Source organism: Entelurus aequoreus, linkage group LG27 (assembly GCF_033978785.1).
Source record: "Entelurus aequoreus isolate RoL-2023_Sb linkage group LG27, RoL_Eaeq_v1.1, whole genome shotgun sequence".
In the NCBI taxonomy this organism is placed as follows: Eukaryota; Metazoa; Chordata; class Actinopteri; order Syngnathiformes; family Syngnathidae; genus Entelurus; species Entelurus aequoreus.
Genome location: NC_084757.1, coordinates 7,332,913 through 7,348,780, shown reverse-complemented (window position 1 = coordinate 7,348,780; position 15,868 = coordinate 7,332,913). Strand labels below are relative to the sequence as shown.

The following is a 15,868-nucleotide window of genomic DNA, read 5'->3' as shown; positions in this document are numbered from 1 at the left end:
CAGTGTCGTGCCGCCGTCTAGGTGCCGGCTTGTCGGGTGTCGGCCCGGGCCTGCCCTCGCCTCATTCCCGCCCAGTGTCGTGCCGCCGTCTAGGTGCCGGCTTGTCGGGTGTCGGCCCGGCCTGCCCTCGCCTCATTCCCGCCCAGTGTCGTGCCGCCGTCTAGGTGCCGGCTTGTCGGGTGTCGGCCCGGGCCTGCCCTCGCCTCATTCCCGCCCAGTGTTGTGCCGCCGTCTAGGTGCCGGCTTGTCGGGTGTCGGCCCGGGCCTGCCCTCGCCTCATTCCCGCCCAGTGTCGTGCCGCCGTCTAGGTGCCGGCTTGTCGGGTGTCGGCCCGGGCCTGCCCTCGCCTCATTCCCGCCCAGTGTCGTGCCGCCGTCTAGGTGCCGGCTTGTCGGGTGTCGGCCCGGGCCTGCCCAATCCTCATTCCCGCCCAGTGTCGTGCCGCCGTCTAGGTGCCGGCTTGTCGGGGGTCGGCCCGGGCCTGCCCTCGCCTCATTCCCGCCCAGTGTCGTGCCGCCGTCTAGGTGCCGGCTTGTCGGGTGTCGGCCCGGGCCTGCCCTCGCCTCATTCCCGCCCAGTGTCGTGCCGCCGTCTAGGTGCCGGCTTGTCGGGTGTCGGCCCGGGCCTGCCCTCGCCTCATTCCCGCCCAGTGTCGTGCCGCCGTCTAGGTGCCGGCTTGTCGGGTGTCGGCCCGGGCCTGCCCTCGCCTCATTCCCGCCCAGTGTCGTGCCGCCGTCTAGGTGCCGGCTTGTCGGGTGTCGGCCCGGGCCTGCCCTCGCCTCATTCCCGCCCAGTGTCGTGCCGCCGTCTAGGTGCCGGCTTGTCGGGTGTCGCCCCGGGCCTGCCCAATCCTCATTCCCGCCCAGTGTCGTGCCGCCGTCTAGGTGCCGGCTTGTCGGGTGTCGGCCCGGGCCTGCCCTCGCCTCATTCCCGCCCAGTGTCGTGCCGCCGTCTAGGTGCCGGCTTGTCGGGTGTCGGCCCGGGCCTGCCCTCGCCTCATTCCCGCCCAGTGTCGTGCCGCCGTCTAGGTGCCGGCTTGTCGGGTGTCGGCCCGGGCCTGCCCTCGCCTCATTCCCGCCCAGTGTCGTGCCGCCGTCTAGGTGCCGGCTTGTCGGGTGTCGGCCCGGGCCTGCCCTCGCCTCATTCCCGCCCAGTGTCGTGCCGCCGTCTAGGTGCCGGCTTGTCGGGTGTCGGCCCGGGCCTGCCCTCGCCTCATTCCCGCCCAGTGTTGTGCCGCCGTCTAGGTGCCGGCTTGTCGGGTGTCGGCCCGGGCCTGCCCTCGCCTCATTCCCGCCCAGTGTCGTGCCGCCGTCTAGGTGCCGGCTTGTCGGGTGTCGGCCCGGGCCTGCCCTCGCCTCATTCCCGCCCAGTGTCGTGCCGCCGTCTAGGTGCCGGCTTGTCGGGTGTCGGCCCGGGCCTGCCCAATCCTCATTCCCGCCCAGTGTCGTGCCGCCGTCTAGGTGCCGGCTTGTCGGGTGTCGGCCCGGGCCTGCCCTCGCCTCATTCCCGCCCAGTGTCGTGCCGCCGTCTAGGTGCCGGCTTGTCGGGTGTCGGCCCGGGCCTGCCCTCGCCTCATTCCCGCCCAGTGTCGTGCCGCCGTCTAGGTGCCGGCTTGTCGGGTGTCGGCCCGGGCCTGCCCTCGCCTCATTCCCGCCCAGTGTCGTGCCGCCGTCTAGGTGCCGGCTTGTCGGGTGTCGGCCCGGGCCTGCCCTCGCCTCATTCCCGCCCAGTGTCGTGCCGCCGTCTAGGTGCCGGCTTGTCGGGTGTCGGCCCGGGCCTGCCCTCGCCTCATTCCCGCCCAGTGTCGTGCCGCCGTCTAGGTGCCGGCTTGTCGGGTGTCGGCCCGGGCCTGCCCAATCCTCATTCCCGCCCAGTGTCGTGCCGCCGTCTAGGTGCCGGCTTGTCGGGTGTCGGCCCGGGCCTGCCCTCGCCTCATTCCCGCCCAGTGTCGTGCCGCCGTCTAGGTGCCGGCTTGTCGGGTGTCGGCCCGGGCCTGCCCTCGCCTCATTCCCGCCCAGTGTCGTGCCGCCGTCTAGGTGCCGGCTTGTCGGGTGTCGGCCCGGGCCTGCCCTCGCCTCATTCCCGCCCAGTGTCGTGCCGCCGTCTAGGTGCCGGCTTGTCGGGTGTCGGCCCGGGCCTGCCCTCGCCTCATTCCCCGCCCAGTGTCGTGCCGCCGTCTAGGTGCCGGCTTGTCGGGTGTCGGCCCGGGCCTGCCCAATCCTCATTCCCGCCCAGTGTCGTGCCGCCGTCTAGGTGCCGGCTTGTCGGGTGTCGGCCCGGGCCTGCCCTCGCCTCATTCCCGCCCAGTGTCGTGCCGCCGTCTAGGTGCCGGCTTGTCGGGTGTCGGCCCGGGCCTGCCCTCGCCTCATTCCCGCCCAGTGTCGTGCCGCCGTCTAGGTGCCGGCTTGTCGGGTGTCGGCCCGGGCCTGCCCTCGCCTCATTCCCGCCCAGTGTCGTGCCGCCGTCTAGGTGCCGGCTTGTCGGGTGTCGGCCCGGGCCTGCCCTCGCCTCATTCCCGCCCAGTGTTGTGCCGCCGTCTAGGTGCCGGCTTGTCGGGTGTCGGCCCGGGCCTGCCCTCGCCTCATTCCCGCCCAGTGTCGTGCCGCCGTCTAGGTGCCGGCTTGTCGGGTGTCGGCCCGGGCCTGCCCTCGCCTCATTCCCGCCCAGTGTCGTGCCGCCGTCTAGGTGCCGGCTTGTCGGGTGTCGGCCCGGGCCTGCCCTCGCCTCATTCCCGCCCAGTGTCGTGCCGCCGTCTAGGTGCCGGCTTGTCGGGGGTCGGCCCGGGCCTGCCCTCGCCTCATTCCCGCCCAGTGTCGTGCCGCCGTCTAGGTGCCGGCTTGTCGGGTGTCGGCCCGGGCCTGCCCTCGCCTCATTCCCGCCCAGTGTCGTGCCGCCGTCTAGGTGCCGGCTTGTCGGGTGTCGGCCCGGGCCTGCCCTCGCCTCATTCCCGCCCAGTGTCGTGCCGCCGTCTAGGTGCCGGCTTGTCGGGTGTCGGCCCGGGCCTGCCCAATCCTCATTCCCGCCCAGTGTCGTGCCGCCGTCTAGGTGCCGGCTTGTCGGGGGTCGGCCCGGGCCTGCCCTCGCCTCATTCCCGCCCAGTGTCGTGCCGCCGTCTAGGTGCCGGCTTGTCGGGTGTCGGCCCGGGCCTGCCCTCGCCTCATTCCCGCCCAGTGTCGTGCCGCCGTCTAGGTGCCGGCTTGTCGGGTGTCGGCCCGGGCCTGCCCTCGCCTCATTCCCGCCCAGTGTCGTGCCGCCGTCTAGGTGCCGGCTTGTCGGGTGTCGGCCCGGGCCTGCCCTCGCCTCATTCCCGCCCAGTGTCGTGCCGCCGTCTAGGTGCCGGCTTGTCGGGTGTCGGCCCGGGCCTGCCCTCGCCTCATTCCCGCCCAGTGTCGTGCCGCCGTCTAGGTGCCGGCTTGTCGGGTGTCGGCCCGGGCCTGCCCAATCCTCATTCCCGCCCAGTGTCGTGCCGCCGTCTAGGTGCCGGCTTGTCGGGTGTCGGCCCGGGCCTGCCCTCGCCTCATTCCCGCCCAGTGTCGTGCCGCCGTCTAGGTGCCGGCTTGTCGGGTGTCGGCCCGGGCCTGCCCTCGCCTCATTCCCGCCCAGTGTCGTGCCGCCGTCTAGGTGCCGGCTTGTCGGGTGTCGGCCCGGGCCTGCCCTCGCCTCATTCCCGCCAGTGTCGTGCCGCCGTCTAGGTGCCGGCTTGTCGGGTGTCGGCCCGGGCCTGCCCTCGCCTCATTCCCGCCCAGTGTCGTGCCGCCGTCTAGGTGCCGGCTTGTCGGGTGTCGGCCCGGGCCTGCCCTCGCCTCATTCCCGCCCAGTGTTGTGCCGCCGTCTAGGTGCCGGCTTGTCGGGTGTCGGCCCGGGCCTGCCCTCGCCTCATTCCCGCCCAGTGTCGTGCCGCCGTCTAGGTGCCGGCTTGTCGGGTGTCGGCCCGGGCCTGCCCTCGCCTCATTCCCGCCCAGTGTCGTGCCGCCGTCTAGGTGCCGGCTTGTCGGGTGTCGGCCCGGGCCTGCCCAATCCTCATTCCCGCCCAGTGTCGTGCCGCCGTCTAGGTGCCGGCTTGTCGGGTGTCGGCCCGGGCCTGCCCTCGCCTCATTCCCGCCCAGTGTCGTGCCGCCGTCTAGGTGCCGGCTTGTCGGGTGTCGGCCCGGGCCTGCCCTCGCCTCATTCCCGCCCAGTGTCGTGCCGCCGTCTAGGTGCCGGCTTGTCGGGTGTCGGCCCGGGCCTGCCCTCGCCTCATTCCCGCCCAGTGTCGTGCCGCCGTCTAGGTGCCGGCTTGTCGGGTGTCGGCCCGGGCCTGCCCTCGCCTCATTCCCGCCCAGTGTCGTGCCGCCGTCTAGGTGCCGGCTTGTCGGGTGTCGGCCCGGGCCTGCCCTCGCCTCATTCCCGCCCAGTGTCGTGCCGCCGTCTAGGTGCCGGCTTGTCGGGTGTCGGCCCGGGCCTGCCCAATCCTCATTCCCGCCCAGTGTCGTGCCGCCGTCTAGGTGCCGGCTTGTCGGGTGTCGGCCCGGGCCTGCCCTCGCCTCATTCCCGCCCAGTGTCGTGCCGCCGTCTAGGTGCCGGCTTGTCGGGTGTCGGCCCGGGCCTGCCCAATCCTCATTCCCGCCCAGTGTCGTGCCGCCGTCTAGGTGCCGGCTTGTCGGGTGTCGGCCCGGGCCTGCCCTCGCCTCATTCCCGCCCAGTGTCGTGCCGCCGTCTAGGTGCCGGCTTGTCGGGTGTCGGCCCGGGCCTGCCCTCGCCTCATTCCCGCCCAGTGTCGTGCCGCCGTCTAGGTGCCGGCTTGTCGGGTGTCGGCCCGGGCCTGCCCTCGCCTCATTCCCGCCCAGTGTCGTGCCGCCGTCTAGGTGCCGGCTTGTCGGGTGTCGGCCCGGGCCTGCCCTCGCCTCATTCCCGCCCAGTGTCGTGCCGCCGTCTAGGTGCCGGCTTGTCGGGTGTCGGCCCGGGCCTGCCCAATCCTCATTCCCGCCCAGTGTCGTGCCGCCGTCTAGGTGCCGGCTTGTCGGGTGTCGGCCCGGGCCTGCCCTCGCCTCATTCCCGCCCAGTGTCGTGCCGCCGTCTAGGTGCCGGCTTGTCGGGTGTCGGCCCGGGCCTGCCCTCGCCTCATTCCCGCCCAGTGTCGTGCCGCCGTCTAGGTGCCGGCTTGTCGGGTGTCGGCCCGGGCCTGCCCTCGCCTCATTCCCGCCCAGTGTCGTGCCGCCGTCTAGGTGCCGGCTTGTCGGGTGTCGGCCCGGGCCTGCCCTCGCCTCATTCCCGCCCAGTGTCGTGCCGCCGTCTAGGTGCCGGCTTGTCGGGTGTCGGCCCGGGCCTGCCCTCGCCTCATTCCCGCCCAGTGTCGTGCCGCCGTCTAGGTGCCGGCTTGTCGGGTGTCGGCCCGGGCCTGCCCTCGCCTCATTCCCGCCCAGTGTCGTGCCGCCGTCTAGGTGCCGGCTTGTCGGGTGTCGGCCCGGGCCTGCCCAATCCTCATTCCCGCCCAGTGTCGTGCCGCCGTCTAGGTGCCGGCTTGTCGGGGGTCGGCCCGGGCCTGCCCTCGCCTCATTCCCGCCCAGTGTCGTGCCGCCGTCTAGGTGCCGGCTTGTCGGGTGTCGGCCCGGGCCTGCCCTCGCCTCATTCCCGCCCAGTGTCGTGCCGCCGTCTAGGTGCCGGCTTGTCGGGTGTCGGCCCGGGCCTGCCCTCGCCTCATTCCCGCCCAGTGTCGTGCCGCCGTCTAGGTGCCGGCTTGTCGGGTGTCGGCCCGGGCCTGCCCAATCCTCATTCCCGCCCAGTGTCGTGCCGCCGTCTAGGTGCCGGCTTGTCGGGTGTCGGCCCGGGCCTGCCCTCGCCTCATTCCCGCCCAGTGTCGTGCCGCCGTCTAGGTGCCGGCTTGTCGGGTGTCGGCCCGGGCCTGCCCTCGCCTCATTCCCGCCCAGTGTCGTGCCGCCGTCTAGGTGCCGGCTTGTCGGGTGTCGGCCCGGGCCTGCCCTCGCCTCATTCCCGCCCAGTGTCGTGCCGCCGTCTAGGTGCCGGCTTGTCGGGTGTCGGCCCGGGCCTGCCCTCGCCTCATTCCCGCCCAGTGTTGTGCCGCCGTCTAGGTGCCGGCTTGTCGGGTGTCGGCCCGGGCCTGCCCTCGCCTCATTCCCGCCCAGTGTCGTGCCGCCGTCTAGGTGCCGGCTTGTCGGGTGTCGGCCCGGGCCTGCCCTCGCCTCATTCCCGCCCAGTGTCGTGCCGCCGTCTAGGTGCCGGCTTGTCGGGTGTCGGCCCGGGCCTGCCCAATCCTCATTCCCGCCCAGTGTCGTGCCGCCGTCTAGGTGCCGGCTTGTCGGGTGTCGGCCCGGGCCTGCCCTCGCCTCATTCCCGCCCAGTGTCGTGCCGCCGTCTAGGTGCCGGCTTGTCGGGTGTCGGCCCGGGCCTGCCCTCGCCTCATTCCCGCCCAGTGTCGTGCCGCCGTCTAGGTGCCGGCTTGTCGGGTGTCGGCCCGGGCCTGCCCTCGCCTCATTCCCGCCCAGTGTCGTGCCGCCGTCTAGGTGCCGGCTTGTCGGGTGTCGGCCCGGGCCTGCCCTCGCCTCATTCCCGCCCAGTGTCGTGCCGCCGTCTAGGTGCCGGCTTGTCGGGTGTCGGCCCGGGCCTGCCCTCGCCTCATTCCCGCCCAGTGTCGTGCCGCCGTCTAGGTGCCGGCTTGTCGGGTGTCGGCCCGGGCCTGCCCAATCCTCATTCCCGCCCAGTGTCGTGCCGCCGTCTAGGTGCCGGCTTGTCGGGTGTCGGCCCGGGCCTGCCCTCGCCTCATTCCCGCCCAGTGTCGTGCCGCCGTCTAGGTGCCGGCTTGTCGGGTGTCGGCCCGGGCCTGCCCTCGCCTCATTCCCGCCCAGTGTCGTGCCGCCGTCTAGGTGCCGGCTTGTCGGGTGTCGGCCCGGGCCTGCCCTCGCCTCATTCCCGCCCAGTGTCGTGCCGCCGTCTAGGTGCCGGCTTGTCGGGTGTCGGCCCGGGCCTGCCCTCGCCTCATTCCCGCCCAGTGTCGTGCCGCCGTCTAGGTGCCGGCTTGTCGGGTGTCGGCCCGGGCCTGCCCTCGCCTCATTCCCGCCCAGTGTCGTGCCGCCGTCTAGGTGCTGGCTTGTCCCTGTGTTTGCACAAATGGCCCCTGTGTCGCACTTTTGACACCCCTTATTTTGTGTGAATGTAACACTAATTGTTTGACTCCTGATGGTGGATATATTCACCACTGCTGCAAAATGATTGACACTTGATGACACTTTATTATGTAACCATCATTTCCTCCTTCACTCAAACAACAAGAATCAGAAAAACACCATTTCAAAAAGGTGTATGAAAAAAATGCAGGCCTATTTCCATTACAAACGCCCTCTGCTGGCAGTGAGCATTACTGCAGACAGCAAAACAGTTGCATTGTCATGTGTGCATATTTATACTTAACTTGTTTGCACAAAGTCCTCCTCCATCCTCCAAGAGCAGCGCTTCTTCACAAGCTGAAGACAAAATAAGTGTTTGGTAAAGCTTGGGGAGCTATGCTAGCATGCTAAGTCCTAGCTTACCTTGCTGGTTAGCCCAGGAAAGGCTGAGGTCGGGGAGCGGGTGTGCATGTTAATTGATGACACCTTCTTAGGATTCCTAACCTTTGACCTGTGCTGGACTCACATACCTGTCGCGCCTCGCTGGACTGCAATGGATTTATTCCTCTGGTAGAACATTCCCCGGACGGACTCGGCAAACTTTTGGTTTCGGGCGGAGCGGCCGGGGTCACCAGAGCTTTATTCTTCATCAGCGTGGACAGAACTGAGGAGGAGGAGGAGATCATCACTCACGTGGACTCAGTGGCGCTTCTAGCTTTAATTGCACCCTGGGCGAGAACCCCTTGGTTTGGAAACAAGGCGCTGAGCAAGAAAAATGATGGGGCCCCTAAAGCCTGAATCAGACTATTGTAAACTGGTGTAGATATAGAGCACAAGCGTCAAAGTCAAGGCCCAGGGGCCAGATGTGGCCCGCCACTTCATTTTATTTGGCCCTGGAAAGCCTGGAAATAACATGTATCAATAACTTTTCTTACTAAATGTTTTATTTCTTTCTATTTTGGAAGAGAAAAATATATGTAAATGATGTTAACTTAAATATTGTCTAATTATATATCATCAAACATTCAAACCATTTTAAATAGAAACAAATATTAATAATAATGATTTAAAAAAGCATCAAATTGTGCAATGTAGAAGTAGCAATAGATTTCATGGTCAAATTGTGAAATTTACTGTGGTTTTTACAGCATTTTTCTCTAAGTGAAAAAAATTGTACTTTTTTTTTTAACAGTAATTAACTGTAGTGCCGTTTTGGCATTTACAGTAACACACCCAAAAATATACACTTGTTGATTTGCAGTAAAAAACAAAAAACAAGTTGGCAGCTCAGGTGCCACCATTTACTGTAAAATTGCAGTTATTTTTTTATTTACAGTAAAAAAAAACAGATGTAAATTTTAGAGTAAAATTCTGGCAACTGAGTTGCCTTTTCTTAATCATAAAAACAGCAGTACTGTTGTTCTATTTACAGTAATATACACTACATTTTGAGGTGAAATTATTGCAACTTACCATATTTTTTTAGTTTAAAAACAAATCTACTAAAAAAATGCATTTATAAATGTGTAATAAAAGTATTCACTGTTAGACGCGGCCCTCAGGGGCCAAACATAACTGCCATGTGGCCCTTAGTGAAAACCCCTTTGACACCTCTGGTATAGAGCTAGAGATGGGACATTCACAAACGAATCGAGTCTTTTGAACGGCTCTTTTAAGTGAAAGATGAAAACCCATTCCCAGTATTGAGCTGCTCACCTGGGAGCGGTTTTTTCTGCACATGCAAATTTAGCGTCAGCAATTGCCAAATAGTTAAAGAAAAAGGCAGCATTTGGATGAACTTTTTTCTATAATAATAATACAAAAAATACACATAAAAATATAGAAATATACAGTATGTACAGCATATATTTTTTTAAATTCATATTTTTTTTAAAAATTAGATTCATTTTTTGGGTTCATTATTCTAAAGCAGAGGTTTATTGCACCTCCAGCAAATAATATAGGAATTTGCTTATGCATCTGATTTATACATGCATATTTTTTTACATGGTCTTAAAAAAAAAAAAGTAGATTATGAAGTAAAAAAACTAATTCACCAGAATTTTATTGTAAAACATGCAGTGTCCCCCCCCCCAACATATACATAAATACATTGAAAAACAGTACCAGTGGTTTTTTACGTCAAAAAACTGGCAGCTTGGTCGCCAGAATTTATTGTAAAATTTACAGTGGTTTTTACAACAAATTACTGTAAATGGAAAAAAAATGTGCTACTGTTTTTTAATTCACAGTAATACACCATGCATAGATTTTACAGTAAAAAACTGGCAGCTCAGTCGGCAGAATTTTACTGTGAAAAAAACAGTGGTAGAGTTTTTCCAATTTACAGCAATATGCTGTAAAACCCACCATGAATTTTACCATAAAAAATATTGTAACTTTTACAGTGTTCAACTTGATGGATATCTTGCATTGAAATCATAAGTCAAGCAGATATTTAATTCTTACTTTGACCAAAAAACATTGATTGGAAGTTATGGTGGTATAATGTTCCTTGCAATATTTGATCATTTTAAAGTTGAAAAGGTATGCAATTTCATGCAGTACATGTTTTTTTTCTGCCAAAATGGAACTATATTTAGTAAGAAAAGATCAAGTACTTTATTGTAGACACAGCAAGAATGGGAGTACAATTTTGTACTTCCTTTTTATTATGCCCTCATTTTTATTGTACTTAATGTCACGGCCAGATGAGGGCGCAGTCCAATGCGCCCTCATCTTTGCGCTCTGCTTGCCGCACCTCGTCCGCGTCACGCCCACATGCCGGCAAGGCTGTGGGCGATCAGCAATCAGCGCACCTGAACCTGATGAGAAGGAGCTGAATAAAGGACCAGTGGACCCAAGGATCCTGGCGGGAACTTAGTTTCTGAATGGTGTACCGTAAGCCGGAGCCTTATGCGCTCTCTCTGCGTTTTCCCTCCGTGTCTGACGTCCTTGTTTGTTCTCCCGCAGTGCCTTCCCGAGTCTACCCGTTGTGATCTCTTGTCCTTCCGCCTTTTGTGATTTGGACTGCCTTCCTCGATCCTCGACCCGTGCTCGGACACGGACTACGCTGCCTCGCTCCTACCCTCGACCCCCTTGCCTGTTCACGGACTGTCCTACTGCTTTGTCCCTCCTCTCGCTCTCAACATCACGGTAATACACGACAATCAATTACACACATAGTCTTACACCACACACTCTTGTATTTTGGTCACACACTCCATTCAATTCTTTAGTAGTATTGTTTATTGTTATTATATATATATATATATATATATATATATATATATATATATATATATATATATATATATATATATATATATATATATAATAAATCATAGAACATCACTGCCCCCTGGTGTCTGGGCCATCATCTCCCCTTCGTAACCATTACACTTAATACTTTTTATATCCATTGATGCATTTTATTCGGATTGATTATTTATGAATATTTTGTCAATTGTAAAAATGCTCCACCTAGTTGAGGGAATATTCAAACTAGTGATGTCGCTGCCAAAGAATGGAAATATGGGACCGCATTATGGAAGGTTTACAATAAAAGCACAAATCCAAATTAAATTATACCCAATATTTCAGAATGACTCACACCAATTAAGTAACATTTGCGTTGCACTGCAGGGACACAACATTAGGTACACCTGCAGACTGCAGCACGGATTTCATATTTCATTCATTCACAACTCCTCCAACACGAACACCACTGTTCCCGCACTTATAAGTAAAGGTAAGACCATAATAACGTTTTTTTAATTAAATGTGCTTTTTTGTGTGCTACAGTTTGTATGTGTAAAGTTAAAGTACCAATGATTGTCACACACACACTAGGTGTGGTGAAATGTGTCCTCTGCATTTGACCCATCCCTTGATCACCAGGCGTGGCGTTGCTGCTGCCCACTGCTCCCTCACATCCCAGGGGGTGATCAAGGGATGGGTCAAATGCAGAGGACACATTTCACCACACCTAGTGTGTGTGTGACAATCATTGCTACTTTAACTTAACTTTAACTTTACACATACAAACTGTAGCACACAAAAAAGCACATTTAATAAAAAAAACGTTATTATGGTCTTAGCTTTACTTATAAGTGAGGGAACAGTGGTGTTCGTGTTGGAGGAGTTGTGAATGAATGAAATATGAAATCCGTGCTGCAGTCTGCAGGTGTACCTAATGTTGTGTCCCTGGAGATATCACGGCTCCTCCGGCGCGAGCATTGTTGTTTTTGCACTTTTTGGCTTCTTGTTAAGTGACTTTTTTTGGGTGGATTTGGTCTTGCACGTGGAGGGTTTGGATGTGGGCTTTGGTTGGTGTGGCGCTCCAGTCGGGGCCCGGGGTGCATTCTGCGGCGGGGGTGCTTGGCACCAGGAGGCGGGATTACTGCGAGCCTCAGCCAGTGCGTCTTCGCAGCAGTTTTATGATTGCTCAGCACAATAAATACTTTACACACATACAGTTGTTGACAAAATACACTGTACATTATATACCTCAGCTAACTCAACTATGGAAATGTATAATATAATTCATATAGCAATATGGTCTCACTGCACAGCAGGCCAGCAGTTAGCCGAGTCCGCAATCCATGTTGAGGCACAACTGAGTGACGTGCCTCAACTGGCTGCTGATCACCGCACCGTCTCTTCTCAGTATTTGAACGGCAAATGTGAAAATTTAGCGATTTTGAATAAAAATAATCTAAAACTGGTGAAGTTAAATGGAAAATAACTTTATAGTATAATCACTGAATACATATAACAATTCAATTAATTTTTTTTCTTTTTACATATTTTTTCTTTCCATGATGGCAGGTGAGGCCCCGCCTCTAGTGACCGCACGTCACTGATATACATATATACATATATATATATATATATATATATATATATATATATATATATATATATATATATATATATATATATATATATATATATATATATATATATATATATATATATATATGTATATGTATATATGTATATGTATATGTATATATGTATATGTATATATGTATATATATGTATGTATGTATATATATATATATATATATATATATATATATATATATATATATATATATATGTATATATGTATATATATATATATATATATATATGTATATATGTATATATGTATATATATATATATATATATATATATGTATATATGTATATATGTATATATATATATATATATATGTATATATACATATATATATATATATATATGTATATATACATATGTATATATGTATATATACATATGTATATATGTATATATATATGTATATATATATATATGTATATATATGTATATGTATATATATGTATATATATATATATATATATATATATATATATATATATATATATATATATATATATATATATATACATATATATAATATCCGTGCGTGACTGCTCGCCGTCTGTTCGCTGTTGCGAAAAAGGCTAAGTATCGCTCTATCTGTGTGCTTTTAATTGTTCTACAGCTTTCTTTATCACTTCTCAAACATATTTAGTGGTACTATTTAACTTGCAAATCACCCGATCTCTGTCCCACCACCCTTTCCTCAGCTAGCTAGCTGCTAAGCTAGCGCGGAGAAAGGCAGCGCCGGTCAGAAGGTAAGTAGGAAGCTACTCCCGCAGACCGCGACCACTTCCCTGAGGACAGCAGGAACTTCACTCGGTGACAGAAAACACTGTGAGTAATGGCTTCCTGCGCGTCTTGCACCATACTCACGGAGAGGTTGGCTCTGCTAGAGGGCCGTGTCCGCCAGTTAGAGCAGAGTAATGTCGTAACTTTAGATGTTGCGGACACATCTGCTAGCGTTAGCTGTAGTGAGCTAACTAGCCCAGCTTGTAGCAGTCCTAAGCGGCCTACAAGCTACGGTGTACCGGTTGAGACGCATAATAGATTTAGCTCTTTAGCTAGTCCTACACCCCAGTCTACCGGGCACCACACCTTAGTCATAGGGGACTCCATCACCCGAAACATAAAGCTTAGCAAACCAGCCACAGTAAAGTGTATCCCCGGGGCCAGAGCACCTGACATTGAAGCTAATCTTAGGGAGCTAACTCGCAACAGGCCTAGTAAACACGTACGACAGGCTAATCGCACCACTAATTATGCGAATATAGTTGTACACGTTGGCTCCAATGACACTAGAATGAGACAGTCAGAGATTACAAAGAGAAACATAGCCAGGACTTGTGATCTCGCCAGAAAGATGTCCAGGCATGGAGTAATTGTCTCTGGCCCCCTGCCTGCGAGAGGCAATGATGAGAGATATAGCAGATTAGTCTCGCTTAACAAGTGGCTGTCTAGCTTCTGTAGGCAACAGGGACTAACGTTTATTGATAACTGGCCCTCTTTCTGGGGCAAACCAGGCTTGCTGATGAGAGACGGCCTTCACCCTAACCAGGAAGGCGCCATCATCCTGTCTAGAAACATAGACTACTATTTAAGTCTCACTTGACTGACTACACTAGAGCAAGCCCGGTCACAGGCAATTACAATGTCTGTTAGTCCGGGTGAGGAGTCAGTTAAGCTAGAACTAGCCAGCGCCAGGCTGGATAATCCATGTACGCATAGCAATTCTCTTAGAATAATACACAATTCACATCATGTTTTTTCTGTTGTGTCTGTGTCAGAGGTGGACATGCATTCTACTGAGGTGGCAAATTATGATATGTCCAGTCTATTGCAGCACCAAGCAAACAATCGGAAAATTCCCGTGATATCAATTCCTAGATATGGTCGAAACTATTTCAAGTGCACTACGCATAATAAACGCAACATTGTTAATATTGCCACTACGGATAATCTTAACAAAAACTCGTCAAAACAGCCCAATACCTATAATATGGGCTTTTTAAACATAAGATCATTGTCTCCCAAGGCGTTATTAGTTAATGAGGTCATTAGAGACAACAATCTTAACGTCATTGGTCTTAGCGAAACCTGGCTCAAACCAGACACATTTTTTGCGCTCAATGAGGCATCTCCTCCTAACTATACGAATGCGCATGTTGCCCGTCCTCTTAAAAGGGGAGGGGATGTCGCACTAATATACAATGAAAATGTCAACCTTACCCCTAACCTAAATAATAAATATAAATCGTTTGAGGTGCTTACTATGAGGTCTGTCACACCGCTACCTCTCGACCTGGCTGTTATCTACCGCCCCCCTGGGTCCTATTCGGACTTTATCAGTGAATTCTCAGAGTTCGTTGCTGATCTAGTGACGCACGCCGACAATATAATCATAATGGGGGACTTTAATATCCATATGAATACCCCATCGGACCCTCAGTGCGTGGCGCTCCAAACCATAATTGATAGCTGTGGTCTTACACAAATAATACATGAACCCACGCATCGCAACGGTAATACAATAGATCTAGTGCTTGTCAGGGGTGTCACCACCTCCAAAGTTATGATACTTCCATATACTAAAGTAATGTCCGATCATTACCTTATAAAATTTGAAGTTTTGACTCATTGTCAACAAGCTAATAATAATAATAACTGCTATAGCGGCCGCAACATTAATGCTGCCACAACGATGACTCTTGCTGACCTACTGCCTTCGGTAATGGCACCATTCCCAAATTATGTCGGCTCTATTGATAACCTCACTAACAACTTTGACGATGCCTTGCGCGAAATTATTGATAGTATAGCACCGCTAAAGCAAAAAAGGGCCCCTAAAAGGCGCACCCCATGGTTTACAGAAGAAATTAGAGCTCATAAATTATCATGTAGAAAACTGGAACGCAAATGGCGCGCGACTAAACTTGAGGTTTTCCATCAAGCATGGAGTGATAGTTTAATAACTTATAAACGCATGCTTACCTTAGCTAAAGCTAAATACTACTCAAATCTCATCCGCCTCAACAAAAATGATCCTAAATTTCTGTTTAGTACAGTAGCATCGCTAACCCAACAAGGGACTTCTCCCAGTAGCTCCACCCACTCGGCAGATGATTTTATGAATTTCTTTAATAAGAAAATTGAAGTCATTAGAAAAGAGATTAAAGACAACGCATCCCAGCTACAACTGGGTTCTATTAACACAAATACGACTGTATATACGATGGACACTGCCCTCCAAAATAGTCTCTCTATTTTTGATGAAACAACATTAGAGGAATTATTACAGCGTGTAAGTGGGATAAAACAAACAACATGTTTACTTGACCCACTTCCTGGGAAACTTATCAAGGAACTGTTTGTATTATTAGGTCCATCAGTGTTAAATATTATAAACTTATCACTTTCCTCCGGCACTGTTCCCCTAGCATTCAAAAAAGCGGTTATTCATCCTCTGCTCAAAAGACCTAACCTCGATCCTGACCTCATGGTAAACTACCGACCGGTCTCCCACCTTCCGTTTATTTCCAAAATTCTCGAAAAAATTGTTGCACAGCAGCTAAATGAACACTTAGTGACTAACAATCTCTGTGAACCTTTTCAATCCGGTTTCAGGGCAAATCACTCTACGGAGACAGCCCTCGCAAAAATGACTAATGATCTATTGCTAACGATGGATTCTGATGCGTCATCTATGTTGCTGCTTCTTGATCTTAGCGCCGCTTTCGATACTGTTGATCATAATATTTTATTAGAGCGTATCAAAACACGTATTGGTATGTCAGACTTAGCCTTGTCTTGGTTTAACTCTTATCTTACTGACAGGATGCAGTGTGTCTCCCATAACAATGTGACCTCGGACTATGTCAAG

At 54.0% G+C, this 15,868-nt stretch overlaps 1 protein-coding gene across 3 annotated transcripts in view; it reads right to left on the bottom strand.

The window, feature by feature from the left end:
- Positions 1-15,868, bottom strand: part of LOC133644576 (receptor expression-enhancing protein 6-like) — a 28,376-nt gene that overhangs the window by 9,189 nt on the left and 3,319 nt on the right. Inside the window, exons 5-7 of one of the 3 annotated variants that reach the window (XR_009824790.1) lie at positions 7,631-7,764; positions 7,524-7,546; positions 7,406-7,457 (exon numbers count right to left, since the gene is read on the bottom strand). Coding sequence is in view for 1 of the 3 variants with exons in the window: in XM_062039185.1 (XP_061895169.1) it covers positions 7,532-7,546; positions 7,631-7,764 (149 nt within the window). In the remaining 2 variants the exon portion in view is untranslated. Of the gene's footprint in view, positions 1-6,953; positions 7,458-7,523; positions 7,547-7,630; positions 7,765-15,868 lie in introns of those variants that run through there. The other 2 variants (XM_062039185.1, XM_062039170.1) reach the window with 2 other exon arrangements.